We start from the raw sequence: 20,739 nt of genomic DNA on the forward strand, positions 1-20,739 counted from the left end.
TGGGTGAGGGGTCGGAGGCCTGCGGTGTGGAGGGGGTAAGCCAGGGAAGGAGGGAGGAGAAGCGATGGGGAGAGAGACTGCGTCGCCATGGCAACCGTAGTGGGGTGCGCGTTGATTGTTGAGAGGGGAGGAGAGAATGGAAGCCAAAGAAGCCGCGCCATCCCTACCCGTTCCTATATCACCAACCTCACACCTAGTGTGCAGTAAATGCTCCGGCCACATGCGGAGCATTTCTCATTCCAGTCCCTCCACAACCTACTCTTTACCCCTAACATTCTACCCCCCTACAACTTCCCGGCATGCGTTTTTATCGTCGGGATCTATATGTACGTGTTCTGCCACCTCACCCCCTCTCCCACCTCACAGCTACCGCAAGGGCATTGGAAGCACAAAAGGGAAGGTGGAAAAGGAGAGAAAAAATTATATATCTCACGCCGCATTTCTTTCCCCTCATTTTTCTTATTTTTCTCTCCTCCATCGAAATGCTCCTACCGTCTCTACTTTTCCGCTCGGGCGACGTTCCTCAATTTTTTTTCCTCGCGTTCACGCTGTCTCTCGTTGGCAGCCGAGTCATCGAGGGAGATCAGTCTTCGGATTGGCTCGCTGCTGCGGAGGTCCCTTTTTCCATTCAATGTCGCGGGGAGAATCGTCCATTTCCAACCTAATTTCGTGGGTTCGCGCCTTCCATTATCTTGCATGATGTATCTCCTCACAGAAGAGGACGTATTCCTGAAAGGGGGCGGGGTGGATCTGGATCATTTTTCTCTTTTAGCAGAGGGTCAAGCGGTACGGCCCAAGACGGGACATATTCTTCGATAGAAACTGGCAACGTTGCCCCGAATACGGTCTCCAGTAAGAAAAAAATGTTTTTGAAAAGAGTTAACCACTCACCATGAGGAATAATAAATAAATAGGTTCAATTATATAACTGTGAAATGAAATGCTAGTTTGAAACATATACATATGAGATATAAAGGGAAAATTATTGCTAAAGAAGACTTTTTTTGTATTTTAGTATGAATACTGAAATCTAAAATTAAAAAAAGTCATTTTAAGAATGAAAAAGTAAGAACCTCGTACGAAATGAGTATAGTTATATCTTTTACAATATCGTTTCACAACTTTTTGACGAAAATAATCTATTTTTCGTCACGTCTATCACCAACTACCAAAAGGACGCCCCCGATTCCTTCCTCAAACCTACAACAACCGACAACTCATATTATAAATGACTATATACTCCACTTTAGCAGCTTACCTATCCTTTTCCTTCTCTAATAAATGGAATGCTAAATAAATAATTGAATAATACTGCCTTGATAATGACACTGAGGTGTTGAAATGCATCGAAGAACAAGTAAGATTTTGGTCAGTTCAAGAGCTTCGTTTTTCATTATTGTATTCGGGAGATATATAATACAGTGCAATTTTGGAAAGAACACAGGTATACGTACCGACAAAGCAATAAGAGCACGATTAAAAAGTAAATATCACATCTCACTTTACTACTTTATTCGTCAATAAAAAATATTTAGTAGATGAAGACAAAGTACGATACTAAAATAAAATTTTCATTCTCTAAATGAGGTAGTTATCGGCGCACCGAAAAATATAGTTATTTAGAACGTAATTTATCATTTAAATCAATAAAAAATATTAGAGGTATTTAAGGACGAAATCATGATTACTGTAATATCAAGACGCCTCACTATTATAATTTTAAGTTATTAGCGAATTGATTGATAGTGGTGGACATTAACAGGTGAATGGAGCATTAAAATGTGCTAATTATATTAAAGTTGTGCCAAGATGGCCTCCAACTGCAGGTAAAGAGTTGACAGGAACATATATACGTTAATATTTAACTGGGGTCCATTTAAGCTTACTTTGCCTTGTAAAATATTAACAGTAATAAATTTATTGATGATAGATGAAAAGTCACATTAGAATTCAGAAAAATTGAAAACGTCGAGTTAACAAAATGGAATTGGCACGACCATTTTCAGCACGCTAGTAAAAACCAACAAAAAAAAAAACAAAAAAATATAATGTGAAAATTTTCCTTGATGTAAACAGATAATTGAATTGGACCAACGGAGAATAAAAACTGCTTTATTTATTTCCATTAGAAAATTCTATGAAATGAATGCCTGTGTGACATTTAAAAATATCACTTGTGAAAGCAGTATTTTTAAAGCAATATTTACATGATACCTCATACTGTAGCATAAGCGCTCATTTTGAATCGCGCAGTCATGATGGAGCATAGGAGAGTGCATCCCTCAAAGAAGGAAAGGGGGATGTACCGAACCATTATTCTCCTTCAGGGCGAGGGTCAAACGGGACGACCCACGAGGAGATGTGACATTACAGGCAGGAAAGAGGGAAGAGAATGAGAAGCCTTTTAGAATTTCGCCCGAGGGGTCTAATAGATTTTGTCCCACGCAGAGAAGGGATTCAGAACACACTCCGCTTGGCCTACGGCACAAAGGGATCCTGCGAGAAAAAAAGTCAAGTCCCTCGTGACAAAATGAGGTTCTACGGAAAGGTAATGCTTTCATGGTCATGAGGACATATATCTTTAAATCTATTCGGATTTGCCCAACTGTAATAGGATTTAAGGTCCATTTTAACAACCTCGAGATTTACCTTTGGTTCAACAATTTTGTGCGTAGAGTTGGAGGCTCGAGCTGTCCTTACAGTATGAAATGGAGACTGAATTTTATTATTTTTTAAAGGAGGTCAGCCCTTTTTATCCGGAAGTCAACCGACAAGTTAACACGTATCAGAGGAATTTCTGGTGATGATATGATGATCAAAATCAGTGGTATAAGAGCAGAATAAAAAGTGATAGAGTAAAAAAACATCCATTCTATGTATTTAGTTCCACAGATGGCTTACCCGGTAGTTAATATTCCATAGGAAAGCGAAAAACATAGATTTACAAAAAAAATAATAAACGGCGGAGTTTCAATTCATATTTTTTCCTCCGAACAATAAAATTCCACAAATGCAATCATCTAGGTTTTACTCGAAATTAATCACCAATAAATTAAAGAATGAAGCGCAAAGAAATATATATTAGAAGCTTTCGGGGTTCAAGGAAGTTTTACATCTCATAAACAGACTTGGTGATGGCTCCCTATGGTCATTCGCATGCATGTCTTTGGTATAATACTTTCTTAAACATTACCCCTTTTAAGCGCATTATCTGGTAAACTTACCAAGCCAAGTGACCTAAAAATGACCAATACTTATAGCAAATAGCACATATTAATGTAACACAAAGGGTACTGAACTCATTTTTTTTTAATGATTCCTCATTTATAGCATAGTAACCTTTACGGAGAAAATGCTCGATTCAAAGATTAGATACTATAAAATGCAATAGCTATTTGTACGTTTTATAACTATTATTGATAGCTAACTCATAGAAGTAGTGGAAATACAATAAATTATCACATTCCCATATGTGAGTTAAAGTAAATCCTATCTATGAACTCAAATCAACTCGTGAACTATCCTGAGTTTCAGGAAAATAAGAATAAATGAGTAGATTCACAACCGGCAGATCGAAACTGCAAAGATTATACCGATGCACACGATGAGCTCGCTCAGCAAGGTAAATGGGAAAGGTACTAATGCCACGGGTCCCAAAAACTTACTCAAATATTTTCAGATATTTGTATAAAAGTATATAATAATGAGCTAGAAATTAAAATATACCATATAAATAAAATAATATAATGAAATTTTGGCGGCATAGCATGAAAATGGGTAAAAAATTTAGAATTTTTTTAAAAGATATGGTGATGCTTTAAGTAATTGGGGTATCGGTATCACGCACGTCTGTCACGTTCGATTTAGGACAGTCACTGTGGTGAAAAAATAAGTAAATAACACTTATATGCTCAATAGTGCATTCAAAGTCGAAAACTGCATTATGCTTCAAATTTCCAAAATAGATCCTTCCTCCGACCGGAATTAAAATTGAAATATTCAGATGCATTTTCTTCCCTAAAATCATGTAAACAGAAACTTGGGTACCTATATGTTGCTTGAATGACCTAGAGAAGTAAACCGCAGGATGCTCCCAAATGTGTGTAGTGATAAATAAATAAACTGAGCTGATTAATCATTAAACGAGCTATAATAAATATATAAACATTTTAGCGAGCGGAAATTAAAGATACTCCCACCCTTTCATTAAGTTACGTAAAATGAGGAAGAGGAAATATTCCAACCAACGCGAAGGAACCAAATTAAAATGGAGAAAAGGCTGACCTTAGCAGGTATAATAAGAAATTCTGACGCACAGATAGAGCGCAAAAGGAAGTAGCCATTGGATGATGAAGAAAATGGGAAGCATTTGACAAGAAGTTGCGTCGGAATAACAAGAGATTGGGGGGACCGAGAGGAAATGGGATACTTAAAGCGGCTATGGAAGAGAGAACTTGAAGAATAACGAATGGCCACTCAAATGGAAAGACAAGGGACCGGAAGTATAAGGAGATGAGGAATGAAACAGCTCCAGGGAGGACGCGCTTGAGGACGGAAGACAAAAGTAATTCTTTATCATGGTCAATTTAGCGTTGGCTGTTACATACAGGGTTAAAATGACAGCTCTAATGAGCCTTGACTGCTTTATATATGGATAATATGCGACCAATATCAGGATTTTCACATTATAAAAATGGGCTCATTTCTACTGACTGAGATGTCGCTAAGACGGTGAATGGTGAGGAAATTTATAAGAATTTCAGGTTGATGACATACCTCAACTTGAAAAAAATGTATTAATCAATTAAACTTGTTCATAGCCTATGAGTCGTTGAAGTATAATTGTTTACTAAAATATGTAAAAAAATTTATCAACGTATAAATTTATCCACGAAATACCATTTAAACAATTTTTGTCCATCGCTAGGATTTAAAAGGGCCGCCATGATTTTACACGATTAATTTTTTTTGGGCAAAAATGCATCGGAGAATTTCAATTTCAATTACGGTCTGGGGTTGTAGGATGTATTTTGGAACGCTGAAGCATAATGCACGTTTTCCTATTACAGTAATCTAATGAGCACATTCACGTTACTTACCATTTTTCACCAATATAACTATCCAGAATCGAATGTACAGATATATGCCATATGACTCATACTATTATCATACCTTCTACCATTTTATCTCGTATTTACCCATTTTAAATGAGAAGCCACGGGGTACAAGTGATTTTTTTCTCAACAGAGATAGGAAAAGTCATTGTTATAAGAAATACACAAAAATTGGTTTCCAAGGGATACAAATGAGTCTAAGGTCCGTGCTGACATCGACTGGAAAATCAAATGCACTACTAAATATCTAATTGATCTCTTTTGTTTTGTATACCTAATTTCTGTACCTAAGTCTGAATAAAAAAAGAAATCACTTGTACCCCTTGGCGTCCTACCCACCTCATACTACACCTCTTTAATTCCATTCACGCCATGTTTACTTTCCTCACACGATGTTTCGCTATTTTATTTTTATCAAAAGTTCCTGTAATTACCATCGTTCAACCTTTTGAAAATATTGGAAAACTTATCTCTTGAATATTTAGATCCTCTTTTCGATATTTATAAAATATGAACTGATGGTTCAAAAATCTAAGAAAATTTCAGCTTCCACAGCAATTTTATATGAATAAACATGCTGTAATCACCAATCGTCGAATTAACTACCTCGATTTATTTTCCAAATTACTGTCATCTGTTAATCACCACCGAAAGCCCCACATTTTCCATAATTTTATTTGACGCACTACGCGTTACAACTCACAGAGTCATCTTCGGGTGTAAGACAGTTTTACCGAGGGAGAACATAAATACATTCACATTTTTACGCAGCCAATAAAAAAGGAAACTAAAGGAAATGCGAGTCTCTTTTGCCTTGCTTCTTTTACTCTAAACCACAGATGAAACATATAAAAGGGGAATTGTCTGCGCATGGCACCAAGATTGAATTGGCTAAATCTGTGATCACGATTCTTGAATGCTACAGCAACGTTTTTTTTATCAGTATTTTCATTTGAAAATTTTTCCATCGAATGAACTGCTCTCAAATAAAAATCTATTACGAAGTATTTCATTTTCTAGTATTTAATAATTTCCCAAAATTATACTCTCATTGCTGTTCGAAATATGGCTTGTATTTAGGTTATTGCGGTCGTTGTATTGCCTTCAACGCTCCACGATCCATAACATGGGCATTCTTGTAAATGTTAAAAACGAGGCCTAGATGCGATTGGGGCATTGTGTACGAAAATTTGTACATCTAAATAGTGGTATTTCATTATTTTGAAATAAATCGACCATCATTACACCTTAATTTTGGTAGAAACGTAAAAAATGAGGAATATAAACTTTCAAGAAGCTTTTCCGACCGCTTTTTACTTGCGCATATCTGGGCTATTTGTCATCTCATCATCAACGATTTTCTTATCTACTCGTTAACTTGATTCATTTGATAAAAAAACAAGACCTCGTTTCCATTCAGTAATAACCAGAAGTGGTGCTTGGTATAAACGAATTTTCATGCAAATCTTTTCGTCCCTGGACATTACCTCTTTCGTCGATCTAATCTTTCTGCTTGAGGGGATGCTGAGAAAAAACCTTCCACTCCCCCATTTCCTGTCTATTTCACTACTAAGCATGCAACCCATCACTTGGAAAACGACAGCCATTAGAGAAGATGCTCTAACGTGCCCTTACGGCATGGGGGATCTCTTGCGCCAACTACGGGTAATTTTCGGGCAGGTAAGGTTTTATGGCAAGCAAGAATAAAAATTCCAGAGAAGCAAGGGGTACGGTACAGGGCTACTTTTATGAAAGGCCTCAAGGGTCATTAGGGTCAACGCCCTCTCCAACTGTCGGAGTGTTGCATGAGAAGTGCAGCCATACATGATACGCGATGTATACTGACGAAAAAAATCCTGCTCCAACGAGAACTCAGCCATGGTAATTGATTCGAGAAGTCAATATCATGGCGAATTCACTCATCCGTGAATCCTTCTCAGCTGATTTGCCGTCATTCGGTTAGTCCACCTTTCTCTCCCATGTTATCTATTTGTATCGTTGAATATCGTTGATTGTGAATATTTTGTAGCGTTGCCATCAAAAGATTTTACTGAAATAAGATTTGATGCTTTCCCGGCGAATAATGTGGGTGAACTCTTCTCGGGATTCTCACATTATTATTTTTATATTCCTCATTTTTTACGTCTCTGCCAAATTAAGGTGTCATTTTAGTTGTTTTGTTTCAAACAATAGTAAAAAAGCATTATTTACACATCCAACATTAGGTCCAAAATGACCACCCTCAGGCATCGTAGTTGATATATACAAGAACGTTCATGATGTTCATAGTTTTTTTCCACAAGAAAAAATGTTTAAAAAATATTTTATTCTTGTGAAGCCACGCTATGACTTCCATAGAAACCCAAAAAAATTTGTATGGCTGATATGGAATATTTTGTTAAAATGATATTTGTTTTGAGAGACGAACAAGATACGTATTTTCTTTTCTTTGCTTTTATAGGTTACCCTTGAGCATACAAGCATTCAGTCATAGTCCTGACGCAGCGTTAAAAAATTCAATACTAGTTATCAGCAAAGACATCACCGGAAATAATTTTTTCCTTATAAATTCCGGATTGTGTATTATAATTTTAGTGCGAATTCGATTTGTGTATTAGATTAAGTGAAATGGATTTAATACGGAAACTATAAAAACATGACATCGTGCGGAGTCAAACGCACGGTGGTGTAGTAATACCACTTTTCATTTCACAAGAAGACGAAATTTACAGCGTAGTCATCATATTAATATACCCAGGTTCGAGCCCGGATCTAATGATTTTCCGCTCAGGGACATCACATATTATACTACCATTGCATGCTGAAAATTGCCTAAAGCATTTAGCGAAAAAAGCTGTTCATCTTAATTGCCCACTACATATTTTTTAGGTTGTAGGGAGACCCGGGTTTTAATTCCGTCCAAGTTGAATGATAATTTTTGTTGCTAAGTTCTTCCTTTGATGATAATACCAAAGAATGGTTTACGCATGAATAGTATGGTTTAATATCATTAAACCATAATGTCTGTAAATGAAGTAGTAAAAACGATATTATTAAAACTGCTGTCAATGACAATGGGGTGCACAAATAATTCAAAAGAATAACGGTAATAAAAATGTACTCAACCAAAAACACATTACTTGGCTAATGTCAACGAATATAGGATACATAATGAATTAAAGATAACAGTTTTTAAAAATACTTGCAATTTTCCAAGTATATATCGTGGAAACAATTCATTACACGATATAATTGTGGAAAATTGCAAGTAATTATTTCGATATGGAAAATTTCCACTCCATCACGCTTCAATCATCAGAATTTAATTCCAGGCAACCTAGGAATAACGGTATGATGGCCAAATTATTTCACTCCTTTAGCATGTACCTTAAAATGTTCAACAGACACACGATGGAGCGTATTATTCCGTTCATAAATGGAATTCCTAGACCTGTAAATTTATCACACTACTATTTCACTAATTTTCCCTCGAGTGAGGAGCATTTTCACCGTCGAAATACCACTTTGTGAAAGAAAAATGAAAATGTATTTGATCTATGGAGGAAAAGAGTCATACTTTAACGAGGACGACTTTGGCTGGAGGAATATATGACAGGCTATGTCGGTCTGAATTGGAGTTAAATAGACGATTAAAGCCTAGAAGAATGAATAGAATCTTCCTTATATGTGAAAAATGAATTAGCCGCTACAAAAGAAAACTATGCAAAGTACTTAAATCCCATTACTCGGCTATATCGCGGTGTAATATGAAGAATTATGCTCGCACCTCGGAGCCAGCAGGAAACACTCCTCTAGAATTTTGACCAAAGTAAAAAGACTAGAGAAAAAAGGTCGGGTAATGTCATCCATTACCCTCTCACAAAGGACACGTAACCTTTTATTTTATCAGTAGATTTGCATTATTTTACCAAGTAAAAGCTACGTCGCAGATTTATATTTGAAATATTTCAACGGTGAATTTTAAGCTGAAAAACACAAGACTGCTGTGAATTTCCACTTCCATAAAGCAGTGCACGGAGAAGATATTCAGAAAGTAATGAAAAATTAATCATGAACTGGTCTGATATGTGGTAATTATCGATAAACCAAAGGAGATAAACCAATTTCAGCGGTAAAGGATGTTACCATTAAATCGTCGAAAATTTCTAAGTATATTTTTTTTATAATTTTAAAGGATTTTTTGGACGTTATATTGTGATGAAAATGCAACAAGATCAACTCCACGAAGTTCCGAGCGAAAAGATCAGACAAATTAACACACGGGAACAAATAAAAGAATTATTTTCAAAATCAAAATCAAATTATCTTCAAGATCCTGACATTTTGCTATTGCTGGCAAAGTTAAATTAATTAATAGCCTTCAAGACTGTACTGTCTTGCAGGCTAATCATGCTGGAGCTGTTAATGTTTGGGTTGCTGATACCATTGGAACTCTCTTTGGATTTAAGTATACCTTTGCTGTTGGTAATGACCATAATGCTCAAGGTTCATATTGGCTTACTATTTGTTTTGCAAGGATTCCTAATAATGTTACCATGAATATTGGTGGCTTGGAAAGTTTTCCTGCATCTGATGTATTGTGTTATAAAACCATTCAAATGAATAATTTTCAATCTTATCAAAAGGAGCATTGTACCACTGTTTCTTCGAATGTATTATCATCTAAGAGGTGTATGAAATTTAAAGCGGAAGATCGTTTAATTGTATTTTGTAAAAGTAATTTGACCCCTGATTCTGCCTCCATTGGAGTTTTTGGTGATGTACAATTTTATGTTAAAGGTTAATAAATAGTTTATTATTTTATATGGCTGAGAAGAAAATTTCATATTCCATCAAAATAAAACCATTTCCAATAAACCAATAAGGTGGAGTGCAGGAAGGCAATGGCAAAAGAAAATGCTATTAGACTATGATAACTGAATTAAAATAATGTACTCACGCAGATTTACGAACCTTAGCATATTAGGTAAAATATTTAATGCTCTATCCTGAGTTGTATGGATAAGAGTGTTGACGTATATCGGTATTAATTGGAAATTTTTCAAATTAAATTAAAGAAAACAATAAATTGGTTTTTCAACTACAAGATTTTATGAGAATACGTAGTTTCAATACATATATTTTTGCTCTCAATAGATTGTGGTCTGTTGAAATTAAAAAAATATTTTCGATTAATTTGTAGAACTTATTACCAAAGTAATAAAGAGAATGCCAGAAGAAATTGGTAAGAGACCTAAGGTAAGAATGAAACTTACACTAAGGAGGGAATTGAGAACCGTGATGGAGGGATAGGACGTTGGGTACGTGAGACAGGAGATGGAGATTTTTTCGAATAGTATGAAGATAAATTGGCGATATGGAAAAAAAACTTTAACATGGTATGAAGGATAGACCGAGCTGGTTTGTAGGTATGACGATACACGCAAGCACACCTTATCCGGAAGATTACTTTAAATAATTAATATTCGATAAACTTATTATAATTATCCTCAAATAACTAATTTAAATTTTAACAACGCTAACGCTGCCGCTAAAAAATTAATTACTTTCTGAAAAATAAATATCAAAAAGGAATCGTTTTTTAAGCGGCGATTACGGTTTTCGACCCCTCTGAATGTAATAGTGAAATGAGTAAATGAATTTAATATGAACGGAGGACAGAAAATTATTAATAAAAAAAGCCACCACCATCGATACTTTTCCTTATCTAACACAAGTTAACAATATAAATTGAGGGGGTGAGAAGCTAATAGGTACACGCGATTTTTTTTAACAAAAGTTAGGTACAGAAATTGAGAGAAAAAATATACAAAAACTTGGGAGATAAGGGATGCGAGTAAGTCTCTGTTCTATGCTGATATAAAGTAGAAAATCAAATGCATAACTACATATCTATGTAGTTTACGCCACTTTTTCTCTTAAGCTAATTTCTGAACCAAACTGTGTTTAGAAAAAAATCACTTTAACCCCATATTTATTTTACTTAATTTATTACGGGTTTTTCACGTCCTCTATTATGCTAATCAGTTTAAGTGAAATTTCAGATGACATAATAATTCGCGAGTTAATTATAGTTGGAATGCATTTAAAAATTAGTTTTTCGGCTGACCTGAACACCATCTACAGGGAATCCTTCTAGATAGGTCGGTAAGGTAGGTCGGGACAAAAGGCTACACTATAAGTTACGGGGTTATATCTATTATCCTCCCCTTAGATGATTTCCATTGTAATCGAAAAACCGGTCTCGCATATATCAATGATTTTTAAATTAAAAAAACATTCACAGTTTCTTTTCTACGGATTTTTCTCATAACTAGCTGGCTTCATTAAACTAATATAAGACGCATTTAAAATTTTTCACGATAAGACTACAGCCACCACTACAGCAAAAAAAACAAATTTCCGCGCAGAAAAAAAATTAATAGCCCAGCGGAAGCAGGCTATTTTGTTAGGGATCAGAAAGGTTGGCGACCCTGCCGAGGAAAAAAATAAATGAGGGTAGCGGAGCGTCGTGCGATTATCGCCGACGCAATGAGCTCTCGAGGAAGGCGACGGAAACTTGATTGCGCTAATGTCGTCAATCACTCACCGGCGAGGTCGTCCACTTGCGAGGAACACGACTGGGAAGGAGCCGCGCCACTAGCGCCGCCGGCAGCCGCCTCGTGAGGCAGGAGAGGCAACGGGTGTCCGACAGGGTAAGGCTGGGAGTAATCCCGGTCAGGACTCGTGTATAGTTTGGCTCCGCTAGGCTCGTCTCCGGGTCGCAGGTAGGCCTTTGAATCCCTGGGATCACAGTAAGTCTCAAGGACCTCAATCTGTAAATAGCGTACGGGTGGGGAAGAGAGGAAAAGGAGGCAATTTATTAGGCTACCCAGCGCTCTCATATTCCTCGACTCGTGAGGGCGTCCCTTAAATTTTAGGGAAGTGAATGGAGTTAAAAGAAGCCCCGGGGCTTGGGAAAATGACATCCTCTTCCCGCCCAGAAGCATATTTATTGCAAGGGTATGCGAAGGTAGAAAGTGTGCCACGAACCACATAAAGTGTGTGCGAGGAAATGGAATTTTAAAAATCAAAACACCTCATTCCATATTAATACGCTGAAAATACACTTAAAATTTCATACTAATATTAACCTATATTTATATTTAACATATTTTTATTTTAAATATTAAATATAGCAATGAAAATAAAAATACTCAAATATTCTATTGTGGTACGCTAAAAATATAGTTATAACTTGTACCCAACATAACTCTATAATAAATGATGAATATTAAAAGTAAATCCAGTACCGTAATCTATTACTCTACCAAATTAGAATCCGTACCTATTCGTAGCATTAATATACACTAACATTTCCGCCAATGTACAGGGGCTTATGAAAACGACACCCAATTCCTGCCCAAAAGCATATTTATTGCAGAGGTATGGGAAGGTAGAAAATGTTCCACGAACCATATAAATTGTTATGGAAATTATGATATGGAATTTTAAAAATCATAATACCTCACTACCACGTTCGTACGCCAAAAATATATACTGATAATTCGATAATAACAATACCCTATATTGTGTGAAATATTTAGAAATTAATATAATAATCCAAGATTAATATAATTAATAACTATAACAATCTATCCCACTGTGAAAATCTAAAAATACAGCTATAACATGTAGCCAACATTATCCTTTAATAAATAATAAGTATTAAAAGTTGATAAAACGCTTTCTTCTATTAGCCTGTCACATTAGAATTCATATGCATGAAACTAATTTGGAATAATATTAGTTTTTTATTTTTATATTTTTATTTTAGTTTTTCATTATAATTTTCACCAATACACTCTTTTTACAGTCAGAATTATTAAGCTATTTGAATTGCAATGTAAACATAGAAATGCTCAATCTCAAGTAAAAAGTATTAAAATTAAGATACATAATGTTGTGATAATTCAAATGTATTAATACAAAATCAATAACTACCAAGGAGAATGTACCCTTTGCGGACCAACGACGAGGCTGGCTCGTCACGCATGGTGAAAGCATCAGGTCCAACGTCAGTTGAGCTCAACATCACAAGGTTACATAAGGATAGTATAGAAGGGCAATGTTTCAAGAGATGTCACAAAAAGATAATTTTTTAATAGCACTACACTCTTTAAATGAACATATATACAGGGTTTGTCCGGAAAGTAATAGGACTGATTTTCTTCCACCGCGACTGTTCTTTGGAGCGTGTCTCCACCGACTGAATTTGGTAGAGGGTGTTCCTAGCTAACGAACGAGCGGCTGGTCAGTTGTCTGCGAGCACCTGGAGAGTCAGGACAGACGTTTTTGCACGACGTGTTTCTGTGAGTGGTGCAAGCCGAAAATGCAGCGTTCGTTACAGCAGAGGTACGCGATTGAATTCTGAGTGAAACTCGGTAAATGTGCGACAGAGACGTTTGTTATGATCAAGTAGGCTTACTCAGATGTTGCTTTAGCAAGAAGTGGTGCGTTTCGGTGGCACTGGGCCTTTTTTGAGGGCCGGGAAGAGGTTGCTGATGAAGACGGTGCTGGAAGAGCTGTGACTTCGGCAAACACCAACATTTTGACTCGTGTGCACAAAGTTTTGAACTCAGACCGTCGACTAAGCATTCGTTTAATTGCCCAGATGTTACATTTATCAAAATCTGTGGTTCATGACATTGTGACGGAGCATTTGAACATGCGCAAGATGTGTGCGCGAAGATGGTCCCAAAAGTGCTCACTGACGACTAGAAATTGCGGCTCACATCGCCTTTCATGTGAACAGCTAATTAACCAATGCCGGCATCCCAACGCTTCCGCAGCCACCCTACAGCCCAGATGTGGCCCCCCAGACTTTTTTTTTGTTTCCTTGTGTGAAATGGCCGATGAAAGGCAAGAATTTTGAGACGACATAGGGGATCCAATCAGCATGCACCTCGGCTCTCGAGGCTATTTCGGAGAATGTCTTCTGTGACGCCTTCATTGGTTGGAAATCGTGCTGGCAGCGATGCATCGACGCAGAAGGAGCCTATTTTGAAAATTTTTAAAGAATTGTAGCGATTGGCTCAATATTTTTTTTTTAATCGACTCAGTCCTATTACTTTCCGGACAAACCCTGTATAGCATAATATTACCGTGTGTGGAAGTTTACTTAAATAAAAACAAAATAAAAAATTTAAAAGGCATCGATGAATCCAGTCAATTATTCCCGTTTTTCTAAAAATTAATTTGGACAAGCAAGCGAAATGAAAAACTAAAATGAAAATAAAATCGAAACGTTTAAGGCATTTGGGTTAATTCCTTTGCACTTAGAGAGCCTCATTGCACTTAGAGAATTCTGAATCGTTTTTTGCTTGTTTAGCGGCATCACTCGGATTTGAAGTCAGAACCCTAGAAAAAGCATCCTAACTCTCTTCCTACCAGACCACTACATCCTCGAGTGCACGTTATATTTGGTTTTGAATTGAAATTCAATGTAAAAATGAGATTGTGGGACGCTACCATAACTGAGATTCCTAAAATTTTGCGACATGTGCTTTCGTCGAATTGGAACGATAATTGTTTTTACGAGTACCACGAGACGCGACTAATTAGAAGCTCCACGTGTGACGCAGAAAGGTGGTTGAAGCAGAAACGAGGACGCAGAAGGTATCTCAGCCCCCAGGCTCTTTGTCGCGAAGTACCATGGAAACAAACATCAGTGCATAGGATTATAGCCACGGCCCTGCGGGAACAGCCAAAAAAATGATAAAAACAAAAACAAAAGACTCTTACTCCGCGTCGGAAACGCTCCTGGCGAATTTGAATGCGCAACTACGTGGCCAGGACATTTTTGAAATTCAGAATAGCCACAAAGATAGTCCCTACTTTCCGTCAGCTGCACCTTACTTCTATGCATGTCCGCAGAACGCCTGAGACCCGCCCTGAATACCATTCTCGAATAAATTTTGCGCGCCTCTTCCTTCTTTTTTTATTTGAGGCTCCCACGGAAATTTTCCTCCGAAATCTAAACAAGATTCTTCATTTTAGAAAGCGGATGCTCTGTGGCCATTATTCTTTTGCGTGTCCTTTTCATTGAAACTCCTGTCATTCACGCTAATTTTAGAGGAGTCGAGGTGTTTAAAAAGAGGAGATACTAAACATCACCAGTTTTGGAAATTTGAATTGAGTAAAAGACCAACTTGAAAAAAAATCTTAAAAATTTAGCAGATGAAAGGTTACTCTACATGAACTGAGAAATCTTGGCTTCTCTTATAAACCATACATTAAAAATTATAAAATATCCAATATCTAAGGCTAATATGATAATAAGATAACTATTGATGCATAAAATACGTAATTCCAAAGCTGTAATAAAAATGGAAATTGAAATGCGAAAAAATAGATGAATTACAGCTGTAAGAAAATAAAAACAATTCCAAGAAAATGATTTTTTTATTCAATGCCATCCCATGATATGTTTCAAAAATGTATATAAAGTCAAACATTTATTTTTTCGGGTAAAGTATGATTTATAATTGAAATGGAAGCAAAAGGGTAACATGAAAATATGAAAACATTTATTAATTCAGTTGATGAGTTACGTAAGGCAAAAAAATCGTATTTCTAAAGAAACTACAAACGAAAGAATGCCAACGGCATAATTTCTAGGATTCTGTTCGCAATTCAATGAATCTGTAAAATCTACAGAGGTAAAGTACCTATAAATATTGCAGTATATTACTTTTACAGTTCTGAGTACACATGAAAAACTTGACTGAACATAATGAAGAAGAAAAGTATGATATACAATATAATTACACAATAATTACATGTAAACACTAATCCAAAGGTTAGTTTTCCATGAGCGTCCAAGAATTGAATAAAATTAATCAGTACAGACCATTCTCGCAGAGTAAAACATGGTACATTGATATTGGAGGAGTGATTTTTACAAAGAAATTTCACGTAAACTCTCTGCCTACTTTTTGGGCTCACATTGGCAGTTTAAAAATAAAGTACGCGCAATTTCCATGACAAATAAAAAATTCTATTATATTTGTTCCATATCGACTGATGATTCCAAAATGGCCTAACCAAGCCATATTTAATAAAATGCAAATTGGAAATGTCAACCGTCTTCAAGTAAAGCAATTGTAAGAATGTAAAACCTTTTCATTGTAACTAAAGCATGAACGTTAGTTTCTCCTCAAGAATTAATTCAGCAAAGCCTCGATCGGCAATCCGATTATGCCATTTGAGAGTAAAAACTCAAGATATTCCCTAGACCAAACCGATTGATTGAAACCGAAAATTGTTGATGATGTTTTTTCGGGGTTGCACGCACATATTCGGTTTGTTGCCCAATGTTTCGTTGCTGGTCACTTTTCTTAAGGATAAGGGCAGCTTTTCGTGAAGGTTATTTGTAAGAGTTCAGAAATTCAGGAGGAAAAGGAGTTTTCATTTTATTTTTGTATAACTTCAGAGCAGGATCTCACTCGTGGCTAATATTTAAGATTTCATTTTGCAGTAAAACCGACGTACATGTTTAAGTTGCAATTTGAATATTTTACAGCCTTCGAATCGCATCATTTTAAGTCGGTTGACGTTTTCCTATCTCTCACTGCAATATTTTGGAATATAGCTTGGTTGGGGGATTTTTTTGTCATCAGTCGATATGGTACAAATATAGGAGCACTTTTTTATTTTTCATGGGAATTGTACGTACTTTATTCTCGGGGGAACAGGCAAAGTGACTTACACCACTAAATACGCAGAGAGTTAAAAGAAATTCCTTTGACGCCATCGCTCCCCACAATCAATTTATCCTATATTACTCTACGTGAAAAGTCTTTAGTTAATTAATTGTGTTCAGTTCTAGGGAATCTCCTGGAAAAAAACCAGAGGGTTATTTTGTACATGTAAATTATCCATGATGTTTTACTTCTCATCGCTAATTAACCCTCTTCATTGTATTGAGCCAAGTTTTTTCACGTGCATTAAGCACTGTGAAAGTTATATGAGTACCACAATCTTTATTCTTAATCTCAGCAGAATTTATAGCTCATTGAGTTGAGAAGTGTCTAAGAAATTATTGTCCTATATATCAGTGCAATTATTTGAAATCGCAATGATAATACTCGTAGTTGATATAGCTGATGATATTGTTACCATTACATCAGAATTGAGTCAAAAGACACTGAAGTCCCCAGAGGGTTATGGCGCGGTTAGCATAAAGCGATTCCAGCTTGAAATGATCTTTGCGGTGATAGGCACTGGGTCAACACGGAGAAAATCTCGCCCTTTCAGAGTATTCGGGAATATCCGGACACACAGGGACTTATTCCAGACCGCCATTTCAAAGATCATAATGTCGATAAGCGGCGGATGAGAAATATGGATCGTCCGAAATGAAGGTGCGTCCCTCAAAGGGCCTTATTGGCTCAGTCCAGTGATCCGTTCCCCACACACAACTCACCCGCTCTCCGCTAGGGCTCGGTGTGGTCCAGTTGGTTAGTCCCACGGCGATGCTGAGCGGACGTTTGTTCACAAAGTCCACAGGGATTGAATAGTCGTCACAGAGGGAAGCCTGTGGGAGAGAAAAGGATGGGAGGATTAGTCAAACATTGCGAAGGGTTCATTTTCGAGAGATAAACCTAAAGAGATAGAGACCAGACGGAATAAATACAAGCCCATAAGTCCAGACCCTGTGAGACAACATTTTTTTAATTAAAAAAGTATTTAATATACAATTGCACAAAAAAATCATAACAACTTTAACAAAAACCTTTAAACAAAAATTTTATTAAATCGAAACATGAAGCTTGTACGACACCCAATGTATGTGGTGGAAGGGATTCATATTAGCAATGAAAAAACACTTCGTTATTTTCACAGTTTATTTAAAAATTACTATCGGTTTTGGCTGACCCGTCATTCGGTAGTAATTGTAAAATTTATTAATTAGGGAAGTAACGAAGTTATTAAGTAATAGTTATTTACGTACTTGAAAATGGCGGGACAGCCAAAACCAGTAGTAATTTTTAAATTAATTTTGGAAGTAACGAACTGTTTTTTCTGCCAAAACTTCTAAGTAAATTTTCAAATGTGACAAATAAGGTATTTTGTGCATTTCGATTACATAGAGATTATAAATGTTAGCAATATAAGTCTTCCTGAGACACATGGCTCTTCAAGAGGTGCTTGCTCAAACAGATATAGTTTGGGAGATGAAAACGCATTAACATAATCCATAACAATAACATATGTAAGATACTAAAGTATTACAATCTATATCAATTTTATTAGGTTATAGCCGACTTTTCGAAGGAGCTTCTCGCATTTCTTTTAGCCCCGAGATTGTGGTTAAATTTAAATAATATTTAAAAATATAATTTTCAATAAAATCCCACGTTTAATTAAAAAGAAGAAAATAATGGTCAACAGCCCCAAAAATCGTGGTGAATATATGAATTATAACCTGGTAGATAGATATTATCCTTGTCTCTTAGCGAAAGCAAATATTATCATACATACGCACCTAGTTATTCGCTTTTGATATCTGAAATTCTTTTCTAAATCTTATAGTAACTTTCTTATCAAACATATTGGAAATTTTCTATTTAAGGATATGTGTACCTTATTTTCTTCAATTTAATAAAATTTGTTCTTAATAAAAATTATATTTATTTTGCAATGTTGTTTTAGACTTTTTTATTTCGTTGAAGTGGAAAAACGGTTAGATGCTCGAGAAAACATGGCTTCTTAATAAAATGTTTTTTTTTAATAAAATGAGATTATTTAATACGCAATATTATTTTAGAATTTTAATTTTTGCTATGGTGAAAAAACCACTATAAGAGAAAACATGGATACCCTAAATCCAAGAGACTGAATGTGCTAGGGTTCTGAAGAGATTTTGTTGCACCTGTAATGATTACAGCGCCTCCATTCGATTCTGGTGGCCATTTTTGTGACTACATATTTAATTTTTAATTATAAATATCAAGATATTGATCGGATCATGGTAAAAGAGTAAGTACATCGCTTTGTTCTCCAGTCCTAAGCTTTACTGAAAATTTCAGCACTCTAGGTAATCAGGATGTGGTCAAAAGTTTAGATACAAGCTTTTGCCCAGAGGTGCTTCTGGGAGAAATAACATTTTCAAGACTTATAATTCTAAAAAAGTGATAATTTTCTATTCAATTATAATTATTGCGGCAGTTACATATTTCTCCATTAAACTTTGCAGCGCAAGAGCACACGTAGTTTAAATCTTTCCTGAATAGAGGTGAAAATGTGTACATTTTTGTTGTTATTTAGGGGCAGCATTGGGTTATAATGGCTTAAAAACCTTGAAAATGTTACGCTGTGACGAAACCATGGCCGGACAAAATAAATCACCTTGTGGAGAAAGTAAAGTAACTCCTACTATAAAATATTCCCAAGACACGCCCACTACTATTACTTAAATTTAAAAATAATATTGTAAAATTAACTTTTATAATACTCTCCGCAATCTTGGATTTATTACTCTATATGACGGAGGATCCCACAAACATTTTTATACGAAAATAATCCTTAAGAAACCCTCAAAATTATGCTTTGTTCATTAAAAAACTCTGTTTCGCTTTTTTTCGGAGCTACAACGGCAGGATTATAGGAAAATTGCTGGGAGCGGAGCCAATATTAATCACGGCCACGCAGGCCGTATATATTAAGGGACGAACATGGAATAGGAGGGATTTTCAAGGATTTCTCTCGTCAAGCTACTACGCACCGGAGCACAAAAGGCGTAATAGATCAAAGTCTCCAATCCCGGCCCCAAGTGCGAGGCAACTGGTGAAAAAAAAGAGACGCGAAGATAGGATGACTGCGCAGGGCGACGCTCTTAGGAGGCGTTTAAGGCCATGGACGAATGATTCTTTGGGAGAGGAGAACTAATTTAGAGGGACAATTCGGGTAAAAAGAGCAAAGCCAGCACAAAAGTAGGCCATCTTGCGACCATAGGGGATCGGAATTCATCCGGCAGAGCTTCTTGGTTCGACTGATATGATGAACTTGATGCAAACTACAAACGTGATGCATAACAAATGATATTAACCCTTTCTAACCCAGAGCTGTTTCTGGGAGATATCAAATTTCAAGATTTTTCATTTTGAAAACTTGAAAATTTTACACTCAATGATAATTATCCTGGCAGCTAAATATTTAGTCATTAAAGTTTACACTAAAAATAATATTTAGTTTAGATATCTCCTAAATAGAGCTGAAAGTTTAAACATTTTTGATGTTGCTTAGAAGCAACATTGTGTTATAAAGGTTAAAAGCCATGGGCGGATTTAGCGGAGGGGCACGCCCTCCCCAGACGTTTAAAAATAGACAAGATTTTAAATACGGTTATAATTGCGTTCATTTATTCTGTGTATTACAGAGCATCAATCAGTTCATTTAATACTAATAACTTTCATGTCAAAAATAAAGAAAACATTTTCTACAGGAATAGATGTATTATGTTTTTAATTTCAAATATGAGATCTATCAGACCCTTGTGCCACCCCCACAAAAAATCCTAGATTCGCCCCTGGTCAAAGGCATATTAAAAATAATTATAAAT

At 36.0% G+C, this 20,739-nt stretch overlaps 1 protein-coding gene across 1 annotated transcript in view; it reads right to left on the reverse strand.

The window, feature by feature from the left end:
* LOC124166432 overlaps positions 1-18,060 on the reverse strand; it is an 80,556-nt gene extending 62,496 nt beyond the window's left edge. Inside the window, exons 1-3 of the mRNA XM_046543964.1 lie at positions 18,037-18,060; positions 17,602-17,712; positions 11,725-11,950 (exon numbers count right to left, since the gene is read on the reverse strand). Coding sequence (XP_046399920.1) covers positions 11,725-11,950; positions 17,602-17,712; positions 18,037-18,060 — 361 coding nt within the window. The remainder of the gene's footprint in view (positions 1-11,724; positions 11,951-17,601; positions 17,713-18,036) is intronic.
* Positions 18,061-20,739: the final 2,679 nt, after the last annotated feature.

This window comes from Ischnura elegans, chromosome 10 (genome assembly GCF_921293095.1).
Source record: "Ischnura elegans chromosome 10, ioIscEleg1.1, whole genome shotgun sequence".
NCBI classification, from domain to species: Eukaryota; Metazoa; Arthropoda; class Insecta; order Odonata; family Coenagrionidae; genus Ischnura; species Ischnura elegans.